Source organism: Topomyia yanbarensis, chromosome 2, assembly GCF_030247195.1.
Source record: "Topomyia yanbarensis strain Yona2022 chromosome 2, ASM3024719v1, whole genome shotgun sequence".
Classification (NCBI taxonomy): domain Eukaryota; kingdom Metazoa; phylum Arthropoda; class Insecta; order Diptera; family Culicidae; genus Topomyia; species Topomyia yanbarensis.
The window spans coordinates 98233420-98255081 of record NC_080671.1 but is presented as its reverse complement, the minus strand read 5'-3'; the positions used below and the strand labels follow the sequence as shown (position 1 = coordinate 98255081).

Genomic DNA, 21662 nt, shown 5'->3' with positions numbered 1-21662 from the left:
TTTCAGCCGAAAGTATGATTGTGCGAAAAATAAAAAGTTACAATTTTCTCTCAGTGCTTCATACCATCTACATTTTACATCCGACTTTTGTGACCATTGGATTAAAATTTATGCAAAAAAATGGTTTATCTCATTAGATTCTAAAAGAATTTTCTTCTGTCCTTGATTTATTATAAAAAATTTACAAGAAATATGCATTTTTCAAAAAAAGGTCGAACATTCGACTTTTTTTACTTTGGTCGATTGTAATCATAATAAATGTACATTTCTCGACAAACATACGATTACGGCTTAAAAGCCAACTGTCAAAATTCTTCTTGAAAGGAAATTCCGAACAAACCGTTACTGGCTAAACGCAGTTCATAGTAGTTAATGCAAGAGATTTTTTTTCTTTTGTTTACTATAAACATCTGTGATTGGCCGGTAACAGCTTGTCTGAAATTTCATTTCAAAGAGAATTTTGACGGTTGGCTTTTAAGCCGTAATCATATGTTTGTCGAGATTCGATCTACGCATATTATACATTTTCGGAAAGGGCACATCAATACCTTTCGAACTGTTTCGATCGGATCCTATTTGAACAAGATATTGACAAATAACTAAAATAGTGCCGAAAACACCTTTTTCAAAGAAATCTTGAAAATGCTTCTTTGAAAAAATGGACTTGGTTTTCGTATTCAGCGATCCAAAATTAACTGAAGAAGCACCTTTCTTCTTAGTTTATCGCGATTACCTTAAATTTGTTAAAATCTGTCACATTAGATTACGAAAATATGAAAAATTATTTTTCTGTAATAAAAAGTAGAGCAAAAACAAAAAAGCGGAAGCAAAAAAAAAATCTTTTTTTTAAAACTAGAACTTCTTTGAAAGAGAAATAGAGTATTATTTTCGTATTCAGCGACCCAAAATTAATCTAGAAAACACTTTTTCTCGTAACTTCATTTTTCCCCTTAAACTAGTGTAATCTTATTTAAGACCAAAAGAGATATGTGAAAAAACAGAGCAATTTTCACTCGGTGCCTAACAAGATCACCAATTTTTGTCGGATTTTCGTGATCTTAGGCTTAAAATTCACGTGAGAGGTTTTTCTTTCACATAAGATTTTAAAAGATTTTTTTTTCTGATTTATTTCTTTATGAAAAATCAAGCAAAAATTAGTAATTTCACCAAACACTACTTTTTTTGACTTTGGTTGCTCTTAACCCTAAATTGTTGATATTTTATCCTAACATGTTATACATTTTTGGAATGGGCACATCAATACCTTGTTGAGTCGTTTGTGTTAATCGGAAGATTCATTCCTGAGATATTGGCCAAAAACTGCAAAAAGTGCTCAAAAACACCTTTTTTAAAAAATCACAAAAACGGTTCTTTGAAAAAGAAAATGAATATGATTTTCGCGATCAGCGACCCAAAATTGACTTAGAAAACACTTTTTTTTCTTAACTTCATGCAATTAACCCAAAAGGATATACAAATAAAGAAACGATACCAGGAAAAATTGAAAAGCTTAACCATCCAAACTAAAACATCCATAAATTCAGTCGAGAAGTGCTACGCGGAATTAACCAGTAGAATAAAGAAAGCTGCACATGCTACCTTAAAAGAATCCATAATACCAAGCACACCTAAACGAAAGAGGGCACTAAATCGATTAAAGTCCGCTATTAAGGTTTCGATTAAACATCCTGATATGCAAAATTTTAAATTCACGGTCAACAACCGAAGACAAGAATTCTCCAAGGCGGTCAAGGATAATAAAGAAAAGGAAATGATCAAGTTTTTCCAAAACTTGAATGATTTTGATGTAGGAACCCGCATAAGGAAAACATACAGTTACTTGAAAGGATTCGGTAGCACAAGGAAACGAAAATTTGCGAAAATCAGCGCAAAAACATGGGACGATATTTTACATTCGTGTGAAGGACTAGAAGTCGAATTCTGCGAAAATCATGATTTTGTACCGTTACTAAATCCGCCCACCTTTGAAGAAATTAACGAAATCATCCAAACATCGAGCAACGGAAGAGCACCTGGATCGGACAGGATATATGTAGAATACATTAAATGCGCAGACGATGAGACAATAAAATCACTTGTGGAAATTCTTCAAAATGTTTACATAAATAACAAAATGCCCAACGAATGGTATAAAACAACTCAAATACCAATACCAAAGAAATCCGGCGCAGCGAATGCAGATGACTTCAGGAGAATCTCCCTCTGCAACACAGCATATAAGATTTACGCAAAATGGATTGCAAACCAGCTAAAGAAATTTACTGGAGAACCAGGACTACATCAAGCAGCCTTCACGACAAACAGGTCAACAGACGATCATATATTTGTTGCAAGACGGGTAATGGAGGAAAACTGGAACGCTGGCAAAACCTATACATACTAGCATTAGATATCAGAAAGGCATTTGATACTGTTAAATTACAAAGTATTAGAGATATTCTATTAAGGTTAAAAGTACCTTCCCGGTTAGTGGATAGAGTGCTTTTATGTATAAATGGAGAATTAACCAGGGTGCTATGGGAAAATGAACTGTCAAGCGAGGTTAAAAGAGGAAAGGGGATTAAACAGGGATGCCCGCTGTCACCAATGCTTTTTAATCTTATTATGCAAGACATACTAATAAAACTAGTGGCAGATATACCCGAGATCAAACTAATGGAGGTGGGATGCCTGCTGCTTCCACTAATACTGGTATTCGCCGATGATATACTGTTGATTGCGCTGAACAAGGAGGAAATTGAGAAGATACTAAAAATATTAGAGGAAAAGCTTAAAGAAGTAGGGTTGGAAATAAACTGTGACAAGAGTCAAGTTTTGGTTCGGTTGCCAAATGATAAAGCCGAATTACCCACACATATAGCACTGAACGGAAAATTATTCAAGGTATGCCAGCATTTGAAATATTTAAGAGCATGTATGACGTCAACTCTGAACAGGAAAATGACAATTAGGCAACGATGTCAAAATACCTTGAAATCATCCAGGTTTATTGTTGAGTTCTGCAAAAAAATTAATCCAAGTTGGGAGTTAGGCAAGATGATCTATAATACTGTATTGGCACCCTCGCTTTTGTATGGGATCAAGGTAGCTGTACTCACAAAACGAAATAGAGTATCGTTAGCTAACTATGAAAAAATGATATTAAGAAACATGTTTATTAATTGTACAAAGTCCCCCGAAATAACATTTAATGCTAGAGTATTACTAGATGGTAGAACTATCAATAGGAGGGCGAGAGTGGGGCGCATCAGCTATTTTGGTCACATCAAACGCAGAGAAAAGGGCCATCCGCTTAGACTTGCATACGCATTAAGATGTAGAAAGAAAAAAGAAGGCAGGCCAAGTTATACATGGGAAAACGCCCTGATACAAGATTTAGATAAACTAGATGACATGAATGAGATAAATTGGAATGTTCTGGCAAAGGATAAGGAAAAGGCTTAAAAGAAAAGCAGAACAAATATATCAAAACGAAGCAAGTGAAATTTCGGAAGGAGAATCAGATGAGGGCAAGGTAGGGGTAAATAAATATAGATATTGGAAGAGCATGAAGAAATAAAACAATAATAATAATTATAATTATAATAATAATAATAAAATATAAAAAAATAAATAAATAAAAATGCAAAAAAAATAAATAAATAAAATAAAAAATAAAATAAAATAAAAACGAATGAAAACAACAACCGAAGCAACTGAGACTGAGAGGTATGGGTAAGTGTATAATATTATTTTACGCAGGCCCGTGGCATTGAATTTTACTTACTATATTCATCTGCATTGAATTTTATCTAGTATACCTATAATAAATATCTTGGTAGATAATTTTGTTTTTAGTTTCTGTAAATAATCAAGTGTCAATAACCGTAATTTTAACTATCATTCAATCATTTAATCTATCGTTATATAATCTATTCAACGAATTCCAGTATATTATAGAAGTTAGGTAATCCAAAGGAGTCGAGGGCTTGCCAAATATGATACACGACGCTTTCCCGAAACGGATTGGACTGTCATGAAAATCGATACTTTTGGTATTCAGTATCACTTTCGTGATGAGATAGGTTACGGCAAAAAGTGTTGTACTTCTCTACAGGATGAACGACTTTAACCAATTTGCTTGTCACGAAACACTTCAAACAGGTTGGCATATCCTTTATATTTATGTTAACCTAAGTTTATGTGGATGTAATAACTAATGCTGTCTTTTCTCTTACTGAACTCTATGGATAGTACACGCTTTCCTCTTACATTAAAATTATTAACAAAAGTAGAATATGATGCATGCGTAGTTGTAGCTGACTTTTTTCACTAAACTGTAGTAATAGAGTAGCAAATATTTGCAAATAGACACATTGTAGTAGTTATATAGAAAACATATATTGATCTGATTTGATACCTTGGGATCGGGTGGGACCACCAGGGCACCTGATTGAAACGATGGTGGATAGGGAGAGTGGAACTGTCAACTTCCTATTATTAACATCTCGTAGATTGGAGGCGGGCTCTTCTCCCCACTCACTGGGACAACATCCAGTATAATGGCTTGTTTTGCGTTTGGATATATGATGATGTCATTGGAAGGAGACTCTCAACAATCCCGCAAAAGGCGCTTAAGCTTACGGGTTAGCCCACCCTATTTTGGCCCTTCATACAATAATATGCTGAAGATATCCAGAATGTAAAACTTGAACAAATTATGCAGGAAGGTCAGTCCATGCTACCGGTTGTGCCTTGCTACAGTAGGTGGTAGATCATAGTCATAGTCATCACTTCATGCAATTAACCCAAAATTTGTAAACTAGTGTTATTTAAACCAACTATACTTTTGTGTTAAAATTCACTTCATTTCCGGTAATATTTATTATGCGTGTTGTTATCGTCCCGTCATTTTCTTGTTATAAGGTCAAATTTTACCATGATTATGGTAAAATTAAATGTAATGTACCGACAAAGTTCAGCTGACTATGATTTCCGTTTAAATGTACTAGAAACATAGCATTTCTACGTGTCAAGGGAATGTTGACGCGCGCCATTTCGATCCAATTAACTTGTTTTTGTTTTTCGTCGCAACAAGCTCATTTGCATTGCTTATTTTATTGTGAGTACAAATGTTCTGCAAAATAAATATAATTTAACATACACAATCACATGTCCGGAAAACATTGTTGGAAAATCTAGTGGTAAGTTTAAAATGAAATTTTAACAGTGGTATGCCAAACTGTCGATGTAATTAATTCTTTTAGGATGACCATAAACCAGACTAGTTGAATTCTGTCTGGAATTTGAGCTAAAACTTCATCATAGTCATCCGTAAGTACTCGTAAATAAAGTATATTTTCTAAATAACTGGACCCCTCAATGCATTCATAACTATTAGCAGAACAACGCACTTATTTGTGACATTATATTTGTTAGGTATGTAGCAAAATCTTACAGTAAAAAGTATATCGTGTATGGTTAAATTTACTATGAACTTAAATCATCACGGGAGAATATTAGTTCTCAACTTGACTACTTTCATAATAAAAACGAATACCATACGGTGAGATGAATATACTACAAACATAGTGAAAACTACAGAAACCAAAGATAAATTAATATGGTAGAAATAATTGTTTACGTGGTTGCAGCGAAATCATAATATTATCAGCTGAAAATTGTGGGTACAATGTAATTAATTTACCCCTCTAAAATAGTAATTTCAACCGAAATTTTTTTTTTATGTGTACCAAAAGTGCACTGTGCAGTAGCTCGATATTATTTAGGCTTGGCAACTGTGCAGGCTTCATGCGATGTTTAAAATGATCGGTGTGAAATTTTGTACCACGCCAGTTTTACAGATTGTATCAGAGCATTGTTACCTTGAAAAAATAAATTTCCATCCGCTAAAATAAAATCTGAATTCCGGAAATAAAAAATTAACGAACTTTGGGATTCAAAAAAAAATCCACGAATCATAGGAAATATTTTGATATTGAATACGAAAAATGTGCTTTGTTCTAAAAGCTCAACTGAAAATGTTTAAGTCAGATTCGGATAACCATAAAATTTGTGAAGCTATACCGGAGATATTCTTACACCATTTCGAAAAACTACCATATTTTTTCTAACGTTGCTAACATTATCACTAATTAAACATCACGTTATTAATTATCAATTAAGCATTTGTGGTAATGTAACTGATTTCATTATAAAGAAAATATTTACATACGGTGATCGGCACACATCCGTTCAAGTGCTCATAAAAGTTTTAGACCTTGAACGTATGGGCTAATATCGACTGGACCAAGCCTACGAGCAACCTGACGAGGTGTTGTCAATATGAATTGAGTAATCCCACCTTTGTGCTACCAGGAAACTAGTTACTTCACAAAATAGCCATTCTAACCCAATAGCAAGCTCTGAGCATCTAGTCTCCTTGGCATCGTGTGCTGGAACTTTGCCTATTAACGCCCATTTAACTATTCAGCCTCGTGTTACGCCGATCAGCTACGAAGTTCGAACAGGAGGCTTGCATTTAGGTTGTTCTCCTGCTGCTGGACCGCCGGCAATGCCCAACCACTCTCAAGAACACATCAAGCAAACTTCGCCAAACTGGAATGTTCACTTAGTAACCCTTTCTTATTTGAACATTCGATCTGAAATGTCCATCTGTATCGTAATTTCCAGTTCCCCGCATCCAGTTTGCGAACCTATATGAATCAGATCAATGCCAATGTTAGTTCACACGACTTCCCCATGCATTAACCGAGGACTTTGTCCACTGTACTGACGATCGGCGAAGGTAGGATCGAGAGCCAGTTTTTTTATTTTACTTTTAACTGTAAGCACTTGTCGTTATAGCAATATGCTTACCGCAACATGTTTGTTCAGCGCAAAAAAAGGTGAACTTGGCAATCGAATCTAGCTCGGAGTTCGTTATACATAGGTGTGCTACCGGAAGGTATTAGTGGCCGAAAGCTAACTACTTAGGTACATACCAAGCATCTGCATCGAATCGCTCGGAAGAAAAGCTCGATGATAAAATATATGAAAATGATCTGCCGAGAGTGTCAACAAAATTGACGCTTCATACCCGGCGTGTCTTGGGACACGATAATCGTTTTACCATAAAGATAAATTAGATTTGAACTGAGTATGTCACGGCACGTTTATCCATTCGTCGAGTACAGCTAGGTTACACCGCAGCGGTAGGTTGACATATGCGCTGAGTGCTATAATCATAAAACCGCTATATTGATTGCTCAAAGGGTGTCGATGTGTTGAAACTATGTGAAAAATATGGTTTAAGGTTCTACAAGCATATATATAACGGTAGTAATCGTTCGATAAATCATATGATTGGTTAGAAACTATTCTCGCGCGATCGGTTTTAATTATCTTTATGACAAGACTGGACATTCTGGTTGACACGTATGTGCGCACTGACAATTATAACGGCATGAATAAACTTGTAGGACAGTAATTTTCTACCAATTGGCATCATAATTGTGTCAATCGTTATGTAGAGGTGGTACAATTATATAGCTATTTTAAGTGACAACAATAATCAGCAATTAAAAGATTGCGTCATAAAATCAAGGATTACATGACACACTCATCAGGAATCAGAACATATTGGCTCAAATGGCACGTTCCCCGTACATAGTCGGGGATTTGTGACACACTCATAGTTTTGGATGTTATGATGTATATAAACTACTTTATGACTTGAGCCCTAATGATAATTTATTATGATTATTATGATAGCCCTGTTTAAAAAACAAATTATTTTAATTTAACAGTATCCCAATATCAACAGCCTAAAATAAACCAAGGAGCTGACGAAATATTATCATCACTATTTTTATATAGTATTAGCTTAGAAAAGAAAATTATATGTAGGTTTTGTGCCTTTATCGCGTAAATGTAGTATAAAACAACTCTTCTACTTAATTTTTTCTCCACTAATGATAAATATAGCATAGTGCATTAAATTTCATCGGTCCTTTTCTTGTGGGGCATCACGCAGCGCAATCCGGCGCTAGCTTAGTCCTGTCACTAAGTTAGTATCGGATTCTGATAAGACGACGTCAAAACGCAAATTCTTTAACTAATTAATAATATTAGATTATAACACGTGTCCTGGAAATGTTTCGTAATTTGTTATTGTTCGGATTAATCACAAACCTTTTTTATAGCTTTTATATATTCGCGCAGCTTAAAACTGTAATTATTATTCTTGTTATATCTATTTATAGTGGTATACAAATGAATTCAGCTTACATGAATAGTTTCTCTCCAAATTAATCCTGATGTCTCAACCTTCCTCGACTTACGACACCGACTCCTATGTTCAAATCAGTAATATAAGTTAACAGCTTAATTTTCCTGTTTTGTTTACTTTTTTACTCACAGATAACGGGCTCAATCTACACCAATCCTACGGTAAGTATTTCCTTTCAGGCACTGACGAATTGCACGCGGCTGAATGTAATTCACCTGTAGGGCCTAATTTGCCGCGATAGTTAGATAGATCTTCAATTACATTCGAATTGTTTACTTACAATGTAACTTTAATGCACTGCCAATAAACTGTTTCAATCCACTGAAATTATTAGTAATTTTCACTTGCAAATAACTTTAATCCTCTCGACTCACTTTTTCTTGTTTACCTTTTTTCTTCCTTCTCTATGCTACCCTTTGACAGCTATGTTTTTGTCCAGCGATCGACTAAGCGTTGGCCCAAGGTAGTGCTACAACAGGTATGCCCAATATGCCCTGCGGTGCTTACATAACCCCGCCCTGTAACACTGGTGTTGGCTCCGCCTTAACGCCAGATTTACGCTCTCTCACTTCAAGCACCGCCAACTTAGCCACCGGTCTTTTCATCTCACCTTTTGTTGTTCTTACCAATGCCTGCCTAATCCGGCCATCCTTCGACTTGAAGACGGTAGTAACGATCCCACGAACCCAGCCTTTACGACTGTTCTCGTCCACAATGTACACTATATCGCCTACTTCAACCGGATCTGATTCGTCATGCCACTTGCTTCGCTGGTTCAGTGTTGGCAAGTATTCCGAGATCCAGCGCTTCCAAATCTGGTCTGCCAAATGTTGTGATCGCTTATACGAGTCACGCAACGCTTGAGCTTGATCGCTTTTTCGAATCGACTGTGTTACATCACCCGCCACAGAAGAGCGCAGGAAATGATTTGGGGTTAGTGCTGCTTCCGCTCCTAACTCTATAGGGATATACGTCAACGGTCGTGAGTTTACAAGATCTTCTGCTTCCGCCAACGTGGTAAGAAGAATTTCATCCGTCAACTTCCGCCCATCATCTAGCTCACTGAGAGCTGCCTTCACCGAGCGTACCAATCGTTCCCACGCCCCGCCCATATGGGGTGCTGAGGGTGGATTGAAATTCCACCTAGTAGTAGCATCGGTGAACGTCTCATCGCAATCTGCATATATCCGTTTCACAACCTCCTTACTCGCACCTTTAAAATTTGTACCATTGTCTGAAAAGATTTCTAGTGGAGCTCCCCGCCGGCAGGTAAACCGTCTTATCGCCATAACGCATGCTTGCGTCGTTAGACTGTGAGCGACTTCAAGATGCACTGCCCTCGTCGTTAAGCATGTAAACAAGGCGATCCAACGTTTTTCCGTTCGACGTCCTACTGTCACTTGCACTGGCCCGAAATAGTCGATGCCTGTAAAACTGAACGGCCGCTTGTAGGGCGTAATACGCTGAACCGGAAGTGGTGCCATTCTTGGGATTACTGGGCTGCTCTTCCTGATCTTACAACGTACACATAGTTTTACTACGCGCTTCAGCTTTGCTCTGAGATGCTTTATACAGAACCGCTGTCGCATCTCATTTACAACCGTTTCGGTGTTCGCGTGACCCATTTTCTGATGGAAATATTCCACTAGCAACGTAGTTATGCGATGTCCCTTCGGTAGAATGATTGGACAGCGTAACTCAAACGGAACGAATGGAGCATTTTTTGTCCTTCCCTCCATTCTTATTACGTTACTATCGTCCAAGAAGGGAGACTTGTCGTAAAGTTGGCTATCTTTCTCTAGTCGATAATGGTCTGTATGAGTAAGTTGTTGATTTTTCATGAGTATCTTCACCTCCTCTTCGTACACCTCTGCTTGGGCCACTCGCCATAGGTAGGATTCAGCCTTCTGGTATTCCTCACGCTTTATTGGTACTGCGACAACAGAGTGATGCACTTTCGCGAGTTTCTTCACCTTTTCTGTTACTGGAAGTGCTTCGATACTCAGCTTTGCAACCTTTCGCTGACAGTTATAAATGAAACGATATGCACATGCCACAGTCCGAACTAGAACCTTCCATTTAGAGAAGCGGAGAGGATCGACGATTTGCTTCAGGACTAAAACGTCATGAAACAAATGAACGGCCCGAATTTCCTCCAACACGTTCGGTACTACTTGTGGTTGCTGCTGCCATGTTTCTTCGAACTGATTTAAGATTGTTGCTCCCTGGAACTATGGAGTATCGGATTCAAATCGCCGTCCCGCATGCCACTTAGTAACGTCATCTGCCACGTTGTGCTTAGTAGGTAACCAGCGCCACTCGCACTGTTTTGAAAGGGTATGGATCTCTCCAATCCGAAACGCGACAAATTGTTTATATTTTCGCTGATCGGAGTGAATCCAGGAAAGAACAGTTCTAGAGTCCGTCCAAATAAACCGCTGCTTAATGGGCAGTGAATGAGTTTCCATAATGGTGTTCATCAGCCTTGATCCCAGAACCGCCCCTTGTAATTCTAGGCGCGGGATCGTCAGTTGCTTTAACGGAGCTACCTTTGACTTCGCCATTACAAGTGAACAGTGCGGTTTTCCAGCTATCAAAATCCGGAAATATGCAACGCAGCCGTATGCGTTCGAGCTAGCATCTACAAATACGTGCAGTTGTAGAGTACTGTAGTCCGGCGCCTGCCCTTTCACGAAGTGATACCGAGGCATCCTGATTCTTTCGATTTCCGGCAGCCGCTCAATCCAATTTCTCCACTTCATCATCGATTCCTCGTCTATCTCCTCATCCCACTCGCAGCCTCTTCGCCAGAGGTCCTGTATCAGCATCTTTCCGTAGATGGTGAATGGAGCGAGCAGGCCTAGCGGATCGAAAAAGCTCATCACGCAACTCAGTACCGCTCTTTTAGTTGGCCATCGTTCACCACTTATGAAAGGTATCAGTTCGTCACGCAACCTCGTAGAAAAACAAAGCTCGTCGCTCTTCGGATTCCATACAATACCTAGAACTCGCTCAGTCCCCGTATGTTTGTCTTGATGGAAATGAACTTGCTGTTCCGTCTTTGCTTCACCTAGCGCCCGTAAGACGTCATTTGAACTAGCCACCCAATTTCGGATGTCGAAGCCGCCTCGAGAGTGAATATAACGAACGTCTTTGGCTCGTTTTATCGCTTCTCCCACAGTATCAGTGCAGTCAAAATAGTCATCGACATAGTGGTTGTCTACTATGGCCCTCGACGCCTCTGGATACTGTGAGAAGAATTCGTCTGCGTTCTTGTTTTTCACAAATTGAGCGGAACATGGGGAACAGGTTGATCCAAATGTAGCAACATTCATAACATATACCTCAGGACGCGCGCAAGGATCATTTCTAAACAAGAATCGCTGAGCTTGCTGGTCCTCTTTTCTGATGCGCAGTTGGTGATACATTTCTTTTATATCACCTCCGAACCCGACCTCTCGTTCCCGAAAACGACAAATAACGGACGGTAGAGATGTCAGCATGTCTGGTCCGGTAAGCAACTGGGAATTTAACGAGACTCCACCAACAGCTGCTGCTGCGTCCCACACTAGACGGAGTTTCTCCGGCTTCCTGGGGTTTATCACGATGTTTAATGGCAAATACCACACCTTGGAGGCTGGATGTTCATGCAATTCTTGGAACGTCGCTTTGTGAGCATATCCTTTCGTCAGATAATCAGCTATTGTGCTTCGCACCCTGTTGTACAGAATTTCGTCTTTTAGAAGTCGCTTTTCAAGTCCCTTCATCCGTCTCAGGGCCATGGCATAGCTGTCTGGAAAACTGGGTTCGTCCACTATCCACAACAACCCCGTCTCAAAGCGATCACCGATCCTAACCGTTGTGCTATCCAAAATTTCTCTCGCTCTCCGGTCTTCGGACGATTCCGGCAGTAGTGCTGCAGTAACTCCTGCCTCTTCCAACGCATAATGCTCTTTCAGTAAGTCGTGCAACTCTTGATTGGAAACGCCACCACAAGAATGATGACCAACAAACTCTTCTTTCAAATCGGCGCTCCGTATCGGACCATATACCGTCCAACCTAGCTTCGATTTGACCGCTATGGGCTCATCGGGGCGTCCAACTCGAGTCTCGAGTGGAGTGTACAGGTGAAGGTCTTTTAACCCAATTAATATTCGAGGAACGCTGTGTTTACTATCCGGTACTGGCAAGTCTCGAAGATGCACATACTGATTTGCAACTTCTTTCAAATCCAGCGTCTGTTTCGGCAATTTCAGCTCCTCTACAGTGTGTGCGTCCTGAATCTGGAAGCGCTGGGTGGAACCTCGAGCTGAAATCGACAAATTCAACCTCTGTGAGTCTTTTTCCACCCGAGAAACGCCTGCCGTCCATGTTACACGAAGCGGTTGAACAACACCTTTCGTCTTCAACAGTTTCGTCAAAACATTCTCAACCAGCGTGTATGAGGAACCTTCGTCGAGGAAAGCTATCGTATCTATCGCATACTTCCCATTGTAGAGTGTTACTGGGACCGTGCGAAAGATCACCGATTTCTGCTGGAATCGATGCACATTGCAATCAGCGTAAGCTTCTTCCGGGTGTAGAAGCGGATTGTGCGATTCACTGCAGCTGCCGACATTGCAACGAAAACTGAGTTTGCAAAGAGAATCTCCGTGATCATTCAAACAATTTTTACACAGACTCCATTTTCGTACCGCCTCCCAGCGCATCGCCAGATTTAATTTACGAAATTCGGGGCAGTTACGGATGCGGTGATCTGACCGAGAGCAGATTTTTCACGGCTTCTTTCCTTCTACCTCGCGCCGATTATCAGTTTCGGATGCGCAATGAGCATTTAAGAACTCTTCGCGCTCTTTCAGTTTACCCTTCCCGCTTCTTGGGTTACTTTCAAGTTGCGAAAATCCTCCGCAGTACAACGTGGCCTCGCTGGCATCCCTCACAATCTCCGACAGAAAATCGGATAATGTTCGAAGAGTTACGCGGTGCTTCCTTCGTTTGTAGCGCACCCACTCCATTTTTGTACTAGCTGGTAGTTTTTCTACCAACTCTTGGATCAGCATAGGGTTTACCAAGTGGTCTTTTAGATCACTTGCTTCCAAATGATCGACGAGTTGCTGCACCGTCATACCGAAACCAATGTAGGTCGCCAAACGATCGGTCTTGGGTGGTTCCGCCTTCCGAACTTTGACCAACAGCATATTCAATAATTGCTCGGGCCGTCCGTACAGCATCCGAAGAGATTCGATGATCTGAGGCACGGCATCTGGCCATAGCAGGCGACTTCGGACTGCTTCTAATGCTTGACCTTTCAAGCTCTCTTGCAACCGTCCTAGGTTTTCGACGTTAGAGAACCCACAAGCTTGATTTGCTGTCTCGAAACTTGAGATAAACATCGGCCAATCTTCTGGCCGCCCGGTAAATGTAGGAAGCTTCTTGGCTAAAAACTGCCTGGCCGACAACTGGGCTCTCGTTGGGCCCCTTTCCCGGCGAGTGTCTCGCTGTGATCGTGATCGTATGGAGCACTCGCTCTCCGCTTCTGACTCCGAAACATCATCCAGATTTGAATGGCTTCCTACAGATTGTGCTGGCGTGTTTTGCTTTGTATTCAGTGTCCCCTGACGTTCAGTAGGTTCCGATTCCTTCGAATGACTTATTTGCAACGGTGGACGTTGCCCGGGTTGCTTTGGGGTCGAATGTTTGTGGTACGTTCCCCGAATATCACCCAGCTGTTTGTTACCCGGGTGATTTTCGTCATTCGTGGTTGCTTTTGCATCAAAGGCCTCTCCAGGCTTCTCTAATTCGCATATGGCTTGAATCCCTTCCGGTGAATTTGCTACCCGCCTCATTCGCAGCTGTTCTAACTTGCGAGTCAGTTCGGCTCTAATCTGCTGTTGCTGCTTATGATGCTCTTCTTCTTCTGCAATCGCCATTTGCAGACTCTGCCTTTCGAACTCGAGTTCCATCCGCCGCTTTTCACGCTCTATCTGCTGTCTCTTTTCAAACAGCTCTCGTTGTACTTCCAGCCGTCGCTTATATAAGACCCTTTCCATCTCCATATGTTCTTCCTGCCTTTTACGAGATGCCTCTATCTTCTGCAGCTCTAACTCCTGGAACGATAATGTGCCTGTTTTCTCGGGTAAACTCTGCAAAACCTCATCCGGAACTGTAGCAGGATTAACGACTGGTTTATACGTTCCCCCGCTTCCTGCTTTATCGTTATCTGCGGCTGGCACAAGTTTGCCACTGTCTTCCGCATTTCCATCATTCGGCTTGCTTTTGCATTCTGGACAGCTCCAAGAAATATCACCTACCTCGCTTCCAACTTCGGCACATCCAAAGTGAAACCATCTTCGGCAACAGTCGCAGGCGACCATTTCATCCTCGGCATGATCCGGCCGGTTGCAGACCGCACAGTTGTAGCCAGTTACCTCGGTGTCGTTTAGGTTAAAAACAGCTTTATTCATTTTTAAGTTTGTTCGGATTAATCACAAACCTTTTTTATAGCAGCCGTATTCGCGCAGCTTAAAACTGTAATTATTATTCTTGTTATATCTATTTATAGTGGTATACAAATGAATTCAGCTTACATGAATAGTTTCTCTCCAAATTAATCCTGATGTCTCAACCTTCCTCGACTTACGACACCGACTCCTATGTTCAAATCAGTAATATAAGTTAACAGCTTAATTTTCCTGTTTTGTTTACTTTTTTACTCACAGATAACGGGCTCAATCTACACCAATCCTACGGTAAGTATTTCCTTTCAGGCACTGACGAATTGCACGCGGCTGAATGTAATTCACCTGTAGGGCCTAATTTGCCGCGATAGTTAGATAGATCTTCAATTACATTCGAATTGTTTACTTACAATGTAACTTTAATGCACTGCCAATAAACTGTTTCAATCCACTGAAATTATTAGTAATTTTCACTTGCAAATAACTTTAATCCTCTCGACTCACTTTTTCTTGTTTACCTTTTTTCTTCCTTCTCTATGCTACCCTTTGACAGCTATGTTTTTGTCCAGCGATCGACTAAGCGTTGGCCCAAGGTAGTGCTACAACAGGTATGCCCAATATGCCCTGCGGTGCTTACAGTTATGTAAACATGAAACTTTGACTTGAAAAAAAAAAACAAAAAAGTAAAAAAAGTTTGATTTTCCTTTCAAAACGTGCAATTTCAGCTCTTTAGCATTAGATTTGCACCCAAGAACATGGATAGTTAAGTGAAATTATTTCCCATTTCGGTTCAACATTTTTCAAGAAATAATTTTATTACCAGCTGAGCTAAAGTTGCGCTTGATATGTGCTATGCAAAAAGCGATAATCTACAAGGTTTTCGAGAAGCTGTATAATGTATGATGCAGTTCTGATAGGAGCTATTGTTCAGTTGATCTTGGGCCTAGAGTTGCGTTGTACTCTTGAGTCAACTGTAGCGGAGGCAACCGCTGGCACTAGTCGCATATAGCCAAAGGTGAAAAGTAGATGTGTTAGAAAGGTGTACAGATAAAATACGACAACCCCGTGGTAACGTGGGGTGTAGCTCACAGCAACCCACTTGGCAGCCATCATTACTAGCGTTAAGGGGATACTTCGCTTCCAGTTGAGCGGAGCGGATCTGAAAAAATAAGATGTCATTAGTTTGACAAATCTCAGGTTGATTGTTATTGTAGTGAAACTTACTTCAGTACGGGTCCAACGATTGCAAAAGCAACCAGTGAACCGGTAAGGCGTATGGCACTAAACACCAGCGTGGTGCTTGGATTTAAGTAAAATGGATCGTCACACCATTTGAAGGCCATCTTTACCGACCACTGAGGGTCAACACCAATTAGCTTCTGTCCCCAATAAATTCCTAGCAACACTAGACAAGTTAGGCAGCAGTAAGCTATTCGACGTTTCCTGGACAGTTTGGTTAAGTGCTTTTCGAAGCTGAGCGACATGGTCAACTTCGTCAGTACAACCCCCAATAAGATTCCGAAGATACATTGGTGTAGAAAGTGGCATCCAAAATACATCCGCGAAACCGAAATGAACAGCAGCATCAAGTAGTAGCATACACGCAGGGCAATAACAACAGAACGACCATATTGCAGAACGGCTTCCTCGAGCACGGAAAACATCACATACAGGTAGGTGGTCGAGGTCATTAAATGACCGGACGGATTTCCCGGACTTGGCTCGCACGTGTACTCATTCTGATACAGCTTGGGCCGATTAAGCGAGGTGAATTCATTGGTTTCATGTACCCACCAGAAAGGACGATCCTCGGCAAGTATCCTGAAATTATAAAATTTTTGGTTAATTCCGATAAATTAAATATAGTTCAATCCGGATACCATTTCAACAAAGTGTTGAAATATTCCGCGAGTAACACACTCAATAATAGCCTGGAATAAAGCCGAGTACTGAGTCCCGCCACCAAAGGGATAACAGTGAGAAACAAGAATTTCGGATCGAAAGCTCTGGTAACCGTGGCCAAAAAGTCCTCGTATCGCGATAAACTGGAACAAAGTGAAACAAAACTTAGCACTGAATTCAGTCACATATGAAACATGGTAAGCGTCTCTTACTTACACATCCTGCACGTATAAAATCTGGTAAATTTCACACTTTAATATGTAGCTGTAAAGCTTCATAACTAGGCCGACCAATTTTGATCACACGGAATGACCTCAATAAGAAACGGATATACGCATTACTGATATTATGTTGTTGCTATTTGTAATTTCAGCTGTAGAATGTTTTAACAGATTGGGCGTGACAAACACTATAGGATATGAGGAGAATGAAAAGTCGAAGGAAGTGTCAGGATCAGCTGACGGAATCAGGAAGTTAAAAAATCGAAAGACTTGCGAAGTTGACGGAAAATCAATAGCATAAACTTCTATGGCAAGAACCATTGCGCATGCACCGGGAGCACGTGGGTTTGAATAGGATTTATTTTCGCGCCTACATTGAAACAGCATAACGAAAAGTTATCTGCTTATTGAGACTGTTAAAAAAAACGCGTCAAATATGGAGGAATACCTGTAATTTTGTACAAGTCTAAGGGTGCTTACAGAATGGCCGCGAGAAGCTGAGCAGGCGCTTGTACTGACAGTATGATGCGAGATGCGAGAAACCTGCTCGCAGCATATCAAATGGAGCCTGTCAGAGTAAAAGCAGGCAGTCGGCGCCGATCCGCTCCGCTTTCACTCTGACATCCTTCCTTTGGTTTGCAGTAAGCAGGTTTCTCGCATCTCGCACTCTAATGTCAGTTCCAGCCCCAGCTCAGCTTCTCGCCGCCACTCTGTAAGCACCCTAAAGCTTTCTAGTTACTACAATTGGAATATAAATTATTAGCAACGATATTTTAAAAAAAATACTCGTGTTTTTGGTATCCTGAGTAATGTCTGTCTTGTTTTGATTCCAAAAGTTTTTTTCTGACTAGTAATGTCGTTTCTCATCAATGTGTATGGAATAAACAGGCCAACTAGATGAAAACAAAAGAAACCTTTCTCGTGGAAACATGCTCAATTTTCAACGAAAATAAAGTTTTCGAGCACAATATACGTCTGCCTTAAGTACCAATTATGACGATTCGCGACAAATTTTGTGTACGCAAACAGTAGCAATTAAATTATTTGATTAGATGTTAACTCAATGTGAACATCTCCAATACACATATTATGCTCAGTTAAAGTTAAGCGTATATGGATCCACCGCAAGGACCGCTTGCCAGTTTGAAAGTGAAACAACATCAACAGTTGACGACACAAACTTTCTGCGATAACTATATCCACTCTACCTGTCAGTTGCAAAAAGAGTGTTTCTGCTTACTAAAAAGAAGAATCAGAACAATAGTACCAGTGCAAGATGCAGCCGTGATTTCTGCTCAGTGCGCTTAAACCGAATACGATTTGCCTTGGCAAATGTCGCACGGAAAAGACACGCGATTCCGACAGTCACACGAGTGAGGATCCGATCAAAACTCAAGGTAAACAGGAGGGGATGAATCAATCGTTCCGACGCTAATTCCCTTCTTCTTGGCAGCCTACAAGCAGGAACAGGACGTCCGTTTACAGGAGCTCTATTAATCTAATCTGGGTTGATTCCGGGCCGCACCAAATCGTACCGGACTCCACCGGGAAGGTATGTTGAAGATATTCACGGCACTAATTAGAACATACCAGTAAAACCTCCACCAGATAAGAATCCTGCAGGCATCAGTACCAGCAAGCAGTACTCGGCGAATAGAAAGCGATACGCTTTTAATCAGCCTGGCAAATACGAAACGGAAAACGCCTTCCAAGAGAAGTGAGTAAATCACAGCGATTATAAATTTTGATGACACGTGAAATATTGTAGGGTTCCTTTTTTCGACACAAAGTATCCTACTCCAAGCATCAGGACTCAGCTATCGGCTAAGGAGAAGTTCCACCAAGGCATCGGCCGAACAGGGACCATCCGCAAGTGGATCAGTTGGTGGAAGGAACCTGGTTACCGCAGCTGCGCACTTGGACGCAGGTGAATAGGAGAACGTGACGCAATTGGTCCCACGGTGGAGCTCAAGGGGATTTTGGTAGCTCGAACGATGGCACGCCGGATGGAGCTGAAGAAGACGATGTTTTTCGATGTTTTTTGAAGAATAGGATTTTGAAGACAACACGTTTAGAGACAAGTGAGTGTACTGACATCCAAAAACCAGCCTCCGATCACAACTCGTATCGGCCGATTGCAATGCCTCCCTGTATTCGCCTCGACAATTTTGTCGAAACTAATGGCTTACAGTCAGATACACAATTTGGCTTCCGCAAATGGACGAATGATAGCCTTGCATTAAATTCAAACTGCCTATGCTCGTAAAAAGCAAATGGTATCAGTTTTCTTGGGCATTAAGTGGGTGCCTTTGATGATTCTGGAGAGCTGTACCCGCATGGCCTTTCATCAGTTTTGAGCAATTTTTGGTTGAATTTGTTGTTTGTATTTGGTTGTACTGAACTAATTTTGAGATAGCTTCATTTGAAAAGACAGGTCAAATCCATGCATAATGGATCTGCATCTCTTAAAAATGCAAAAAAGAACACTAATCAAACAAAATTCAAGCGAGAGCATGCAAATTTTTCAAAAAATAAAATTAAGCTTTAATCAAACATAAACCGATATGTTAGAGAAACGCGAAAAATAAACTCATTCAAGCAGCCAGAAAATTTGTCCAAGTATTGAAATCGCCTTTTGTTCACATCCGCAAATTCGATTTGTTCCTAGGGGCAATTAACACAGGTGAGTAGAGTCAAGCGTCGAAATGTTCAACTCGCCTGACAATATTGGTGGACATTTTTTCCTACGTATGGGTGCGGTTGTTATTTTTTCGCTAAAACCGATAAAACACAAGGATATAAGGAAGAAAAACAAACAAATGGCGTAATGGGCTTTTCTGTAGCCATAAGTTTTGTTTCGGTTCGGTCATAATTATTTTTAATCGGTTGCTTCGATATAAAAAAAGTGTCCCTAAGTGTTCAAATCGGAAGGGTAATTGTTCCGAATCGCGGCTTTTTTGAAAAGAGGGTTAATTTCTTTTGGAAATGGTTCTAAATGGCCTATTTTATAACAAGCAATGAAAAAATTTGGGGGGAAAGCTTTAAAGTAGTTTAAACTGGAAAAATAAGTTGTTCCCACTTACCTTACTAACAATAGCATTGCTTATGAGAAAGTGACGTTAAGGGTGAAGGTAGTGTGATGCGGCTTTGCCGCACAGTCGAGTCCGAAGATTCGAAGCGGCGCAAAGCCGCTGAGAAACCGACGGACGAGGTGGTTTTGATCTTGCTACCGAAGGGTGCAATCAAACCTGTAATCCACTCGTTTGCCCGGTATACTCAAACATAGGGGCTGTCCCTAGTTTAAGTCCGACTGAGCTTTACTACTTTAAAGCTTTCCCTCCGAATTTTTTCATTGCTTGTTATAAAATAGGCCATTTAGAACCATTTCCAAAATAAATTACCCCTCTTTTCGAAAAAGCCGCGATTCGGAACAATTACCATCGGAAGATTTGCGATGAAGCTCGGCCTTTTCCCTCTTTTCAACGTGTGCTAAAGAATGTTTATGTTTATTTCCTTGGGCCCAGACGCCATGAAATGAATTGTCAAGAAAAGTGAGGTTAATTGCGTCAGTAAAGAACCTAATTGAATACTTTACAAATGAACTCGAATGTTCACTTGAGATAAAATGTTGTAGTTCAAAAAATCTGAGCTATACACGGGTTATTAAGTATTACGAAAGAATAGAACCGATGTTCATGCCGAACCGTCTTACAAAGCGTATTGAAACAAGTGTCAATGAGAAATTAAGCCCATGCCGATAGAGTAATTTGTTATTTATTATGATGTTTCATATGACTTTTTCGGACGTTCCACTAATGTTAGTTTTGCTTGAAAGCCTAGCTTAGTTGCTTCAAACAAACGTTTTTGGTGAAACCAAATACAAATATTTGTGTTATATAATTTGTATTTGGTGAAACTGATGTTGATTTCGGTTTTGCATTCTAGTCGCTCTAAGTTCGCTCCGAGGTTCGCTTGTTTACAAAATTTATATAAAAGTTTTCGAGCGAACCTAGAGCAACTCTGATCTAGAAACGAAATCAGCATGAGCTGCATTCTCGCAAAACAGTGGGGGTGTTAGTGAACCAGAATTATATTTCAGGTTATAATCCAACTCGAATTTCAATTTAGAAACTGGTGTCAAACGGTTTGATAGCAGCCCTGATAGAAATCTACAGTAGTGTTTACCCAACAATCATAAAACAATAGATTTTATGGTTACTACTGTTTGAACATAGTTCGACCAAATACAAATTAAAAAAAAAATAATTTAAAGCATATTTGTATTTGGTTCGACGTAGAGTTCTCGCAGTAGATTTACAATGAAAGTTGATGTAACAACAAATTTTACTGTTCAGCTGAAAAATGGTTCAGTAAATTCACATTAAATGTTACTGTTTCTGAGCAAAAAATGTACGGAAAAAAAGTAATTTTTTTAATGTTAATATACATAATCACCCCCCTTTTTTACTGTAAAAGTTGACTTTACATTAAAATTTACTGTAGAAACGTTGCAGTTTATTGTTATTTATTGTAGCGATACATTAGACTTTACTGTAAATTATTGTAAAAATTATGGTTTTGTTACTGTACCTTTATATTCTATAGTTATTTAGTAAATTCAGCCGAAAAATGAGCCGAAATGATGGCTGGTTCTAGTTTGTGTTTCGGCTCCAGTGACACAAACGATTCGAATAAGAATTGATTGTGTCACTGAAGCCGGAATACGAACTAGAACCAGCAAACATTCCGGCTCATTTTTCGGCTGAACTTAATTGGGTAGTTCTGAAAACT

General features: G+C 40.0%; 2 protein-coding genes across 7 annotated transcripts; both read right to left on the bottom strand.

Annotated features, from left to right (window-relative positions):
- Positions 1–1195: 1195 nt before the first annotated feature.
- LOC131678938 (uncharacterized) lies at positions 1196–15409 on the bottom strand. Of its 5 annotated transcripts, none has more exons than XR_009303762.1 (4): positions 14878–15409; positions 8571–14818; positions 8420–8514; positions 1196–8353 (listed from the first exon to the last, which is right to left on the bottom strand). XR_009303762.1 is itself a non-coding variant. In XM_058959392.1 (4 exons), exon 4 carries the CDS (start codon positions 12997–12999, stop codon positions 10522–10524), a length of 2478 nt encoding a protein of 825 aa, XP_058815375.1. In that variant the 5' UTR covers positions 13000–14818; positions 14878–14941; positions 15008–15102; positions 15159–15409; the 3' UTR covers positions 1196–10521. The 5 variants fall into 5 exon arrangements, 2 of the variants coding, with proteins under 2 accessions (XP_058815375.1, XP_058815376.1); XM_058959392.1 differs by having other exon boundaries at positions 1196–14818; positions 14878–14941; positions 15008–15102; positions 15159–15409; XR_009303761.1 differs by having other exon boundaries at positions 8420–14818.
- A 128-nt stretch (positions 15410–15537) lies between these two features.
- LOC131678940 (glucose-6-phosphatase 3) lies at positions 15538–17149 on the bottom strand. Of its 2 annotated transcripts, none has more exons than XM_058959395.1 (4): positions 16863–17149; positions 16629–16793; positions 15973–16569; positions 15538–15907 (listed from the first exon to the last, which is right to left on the bottom strand). In XM_058959395.1, exons 1-4 carry the CDS (start codon positions 16868–16870, stop codon positions 15676–15678), a joined length of 1002 nt encoding a protein of 333 aa, XP_058815378.1. In that variant the 5' UTR covers positions 16871–17149; the 3' UTR covers positions 15538–15675. The 2 variants fall into 2 exon arrangements, with proteins under 2 accessions (XP_058815378.1, XP_058815377.1); XM_058959394.1 differs by having other exon boundaries at positions 16867–17149.
- Positions 17150–21662: the final 4513 nt, after the last annotated feature.

Bases quoted from the DNA above. Each gene is read 5' to 3' on its own strand.
- LOC131678938 (XM_058959392.1), bottom strand. From the start codon at position 12,999: ATGCGCTGGGAGGCGGTACGAAAATGGAGTCTGTGTAAAAATTGTTTG.
- LOC131678940 (XM_058959394.1), bottom strand. From the start codon at position 16,928: ATGAAGCTTTACAGCTACATATTAAAGTGTGAAATTTACCAGATTTTA. The intron at 16,570-16,628 runs GTATCCGGATTG...TTATAATTTCAG, and splicing joins TTCAACACTTTGTTGAAATG to GATACTTGCCGAGGATCGTC. The intron at 15,908-15,972 runs GTAAGTTTCACT...TTATTTTTTCAG, and splicing joins ATCGTTGGACCCGTACTGAA to ATCCGCTCCGCTCAACTGGA.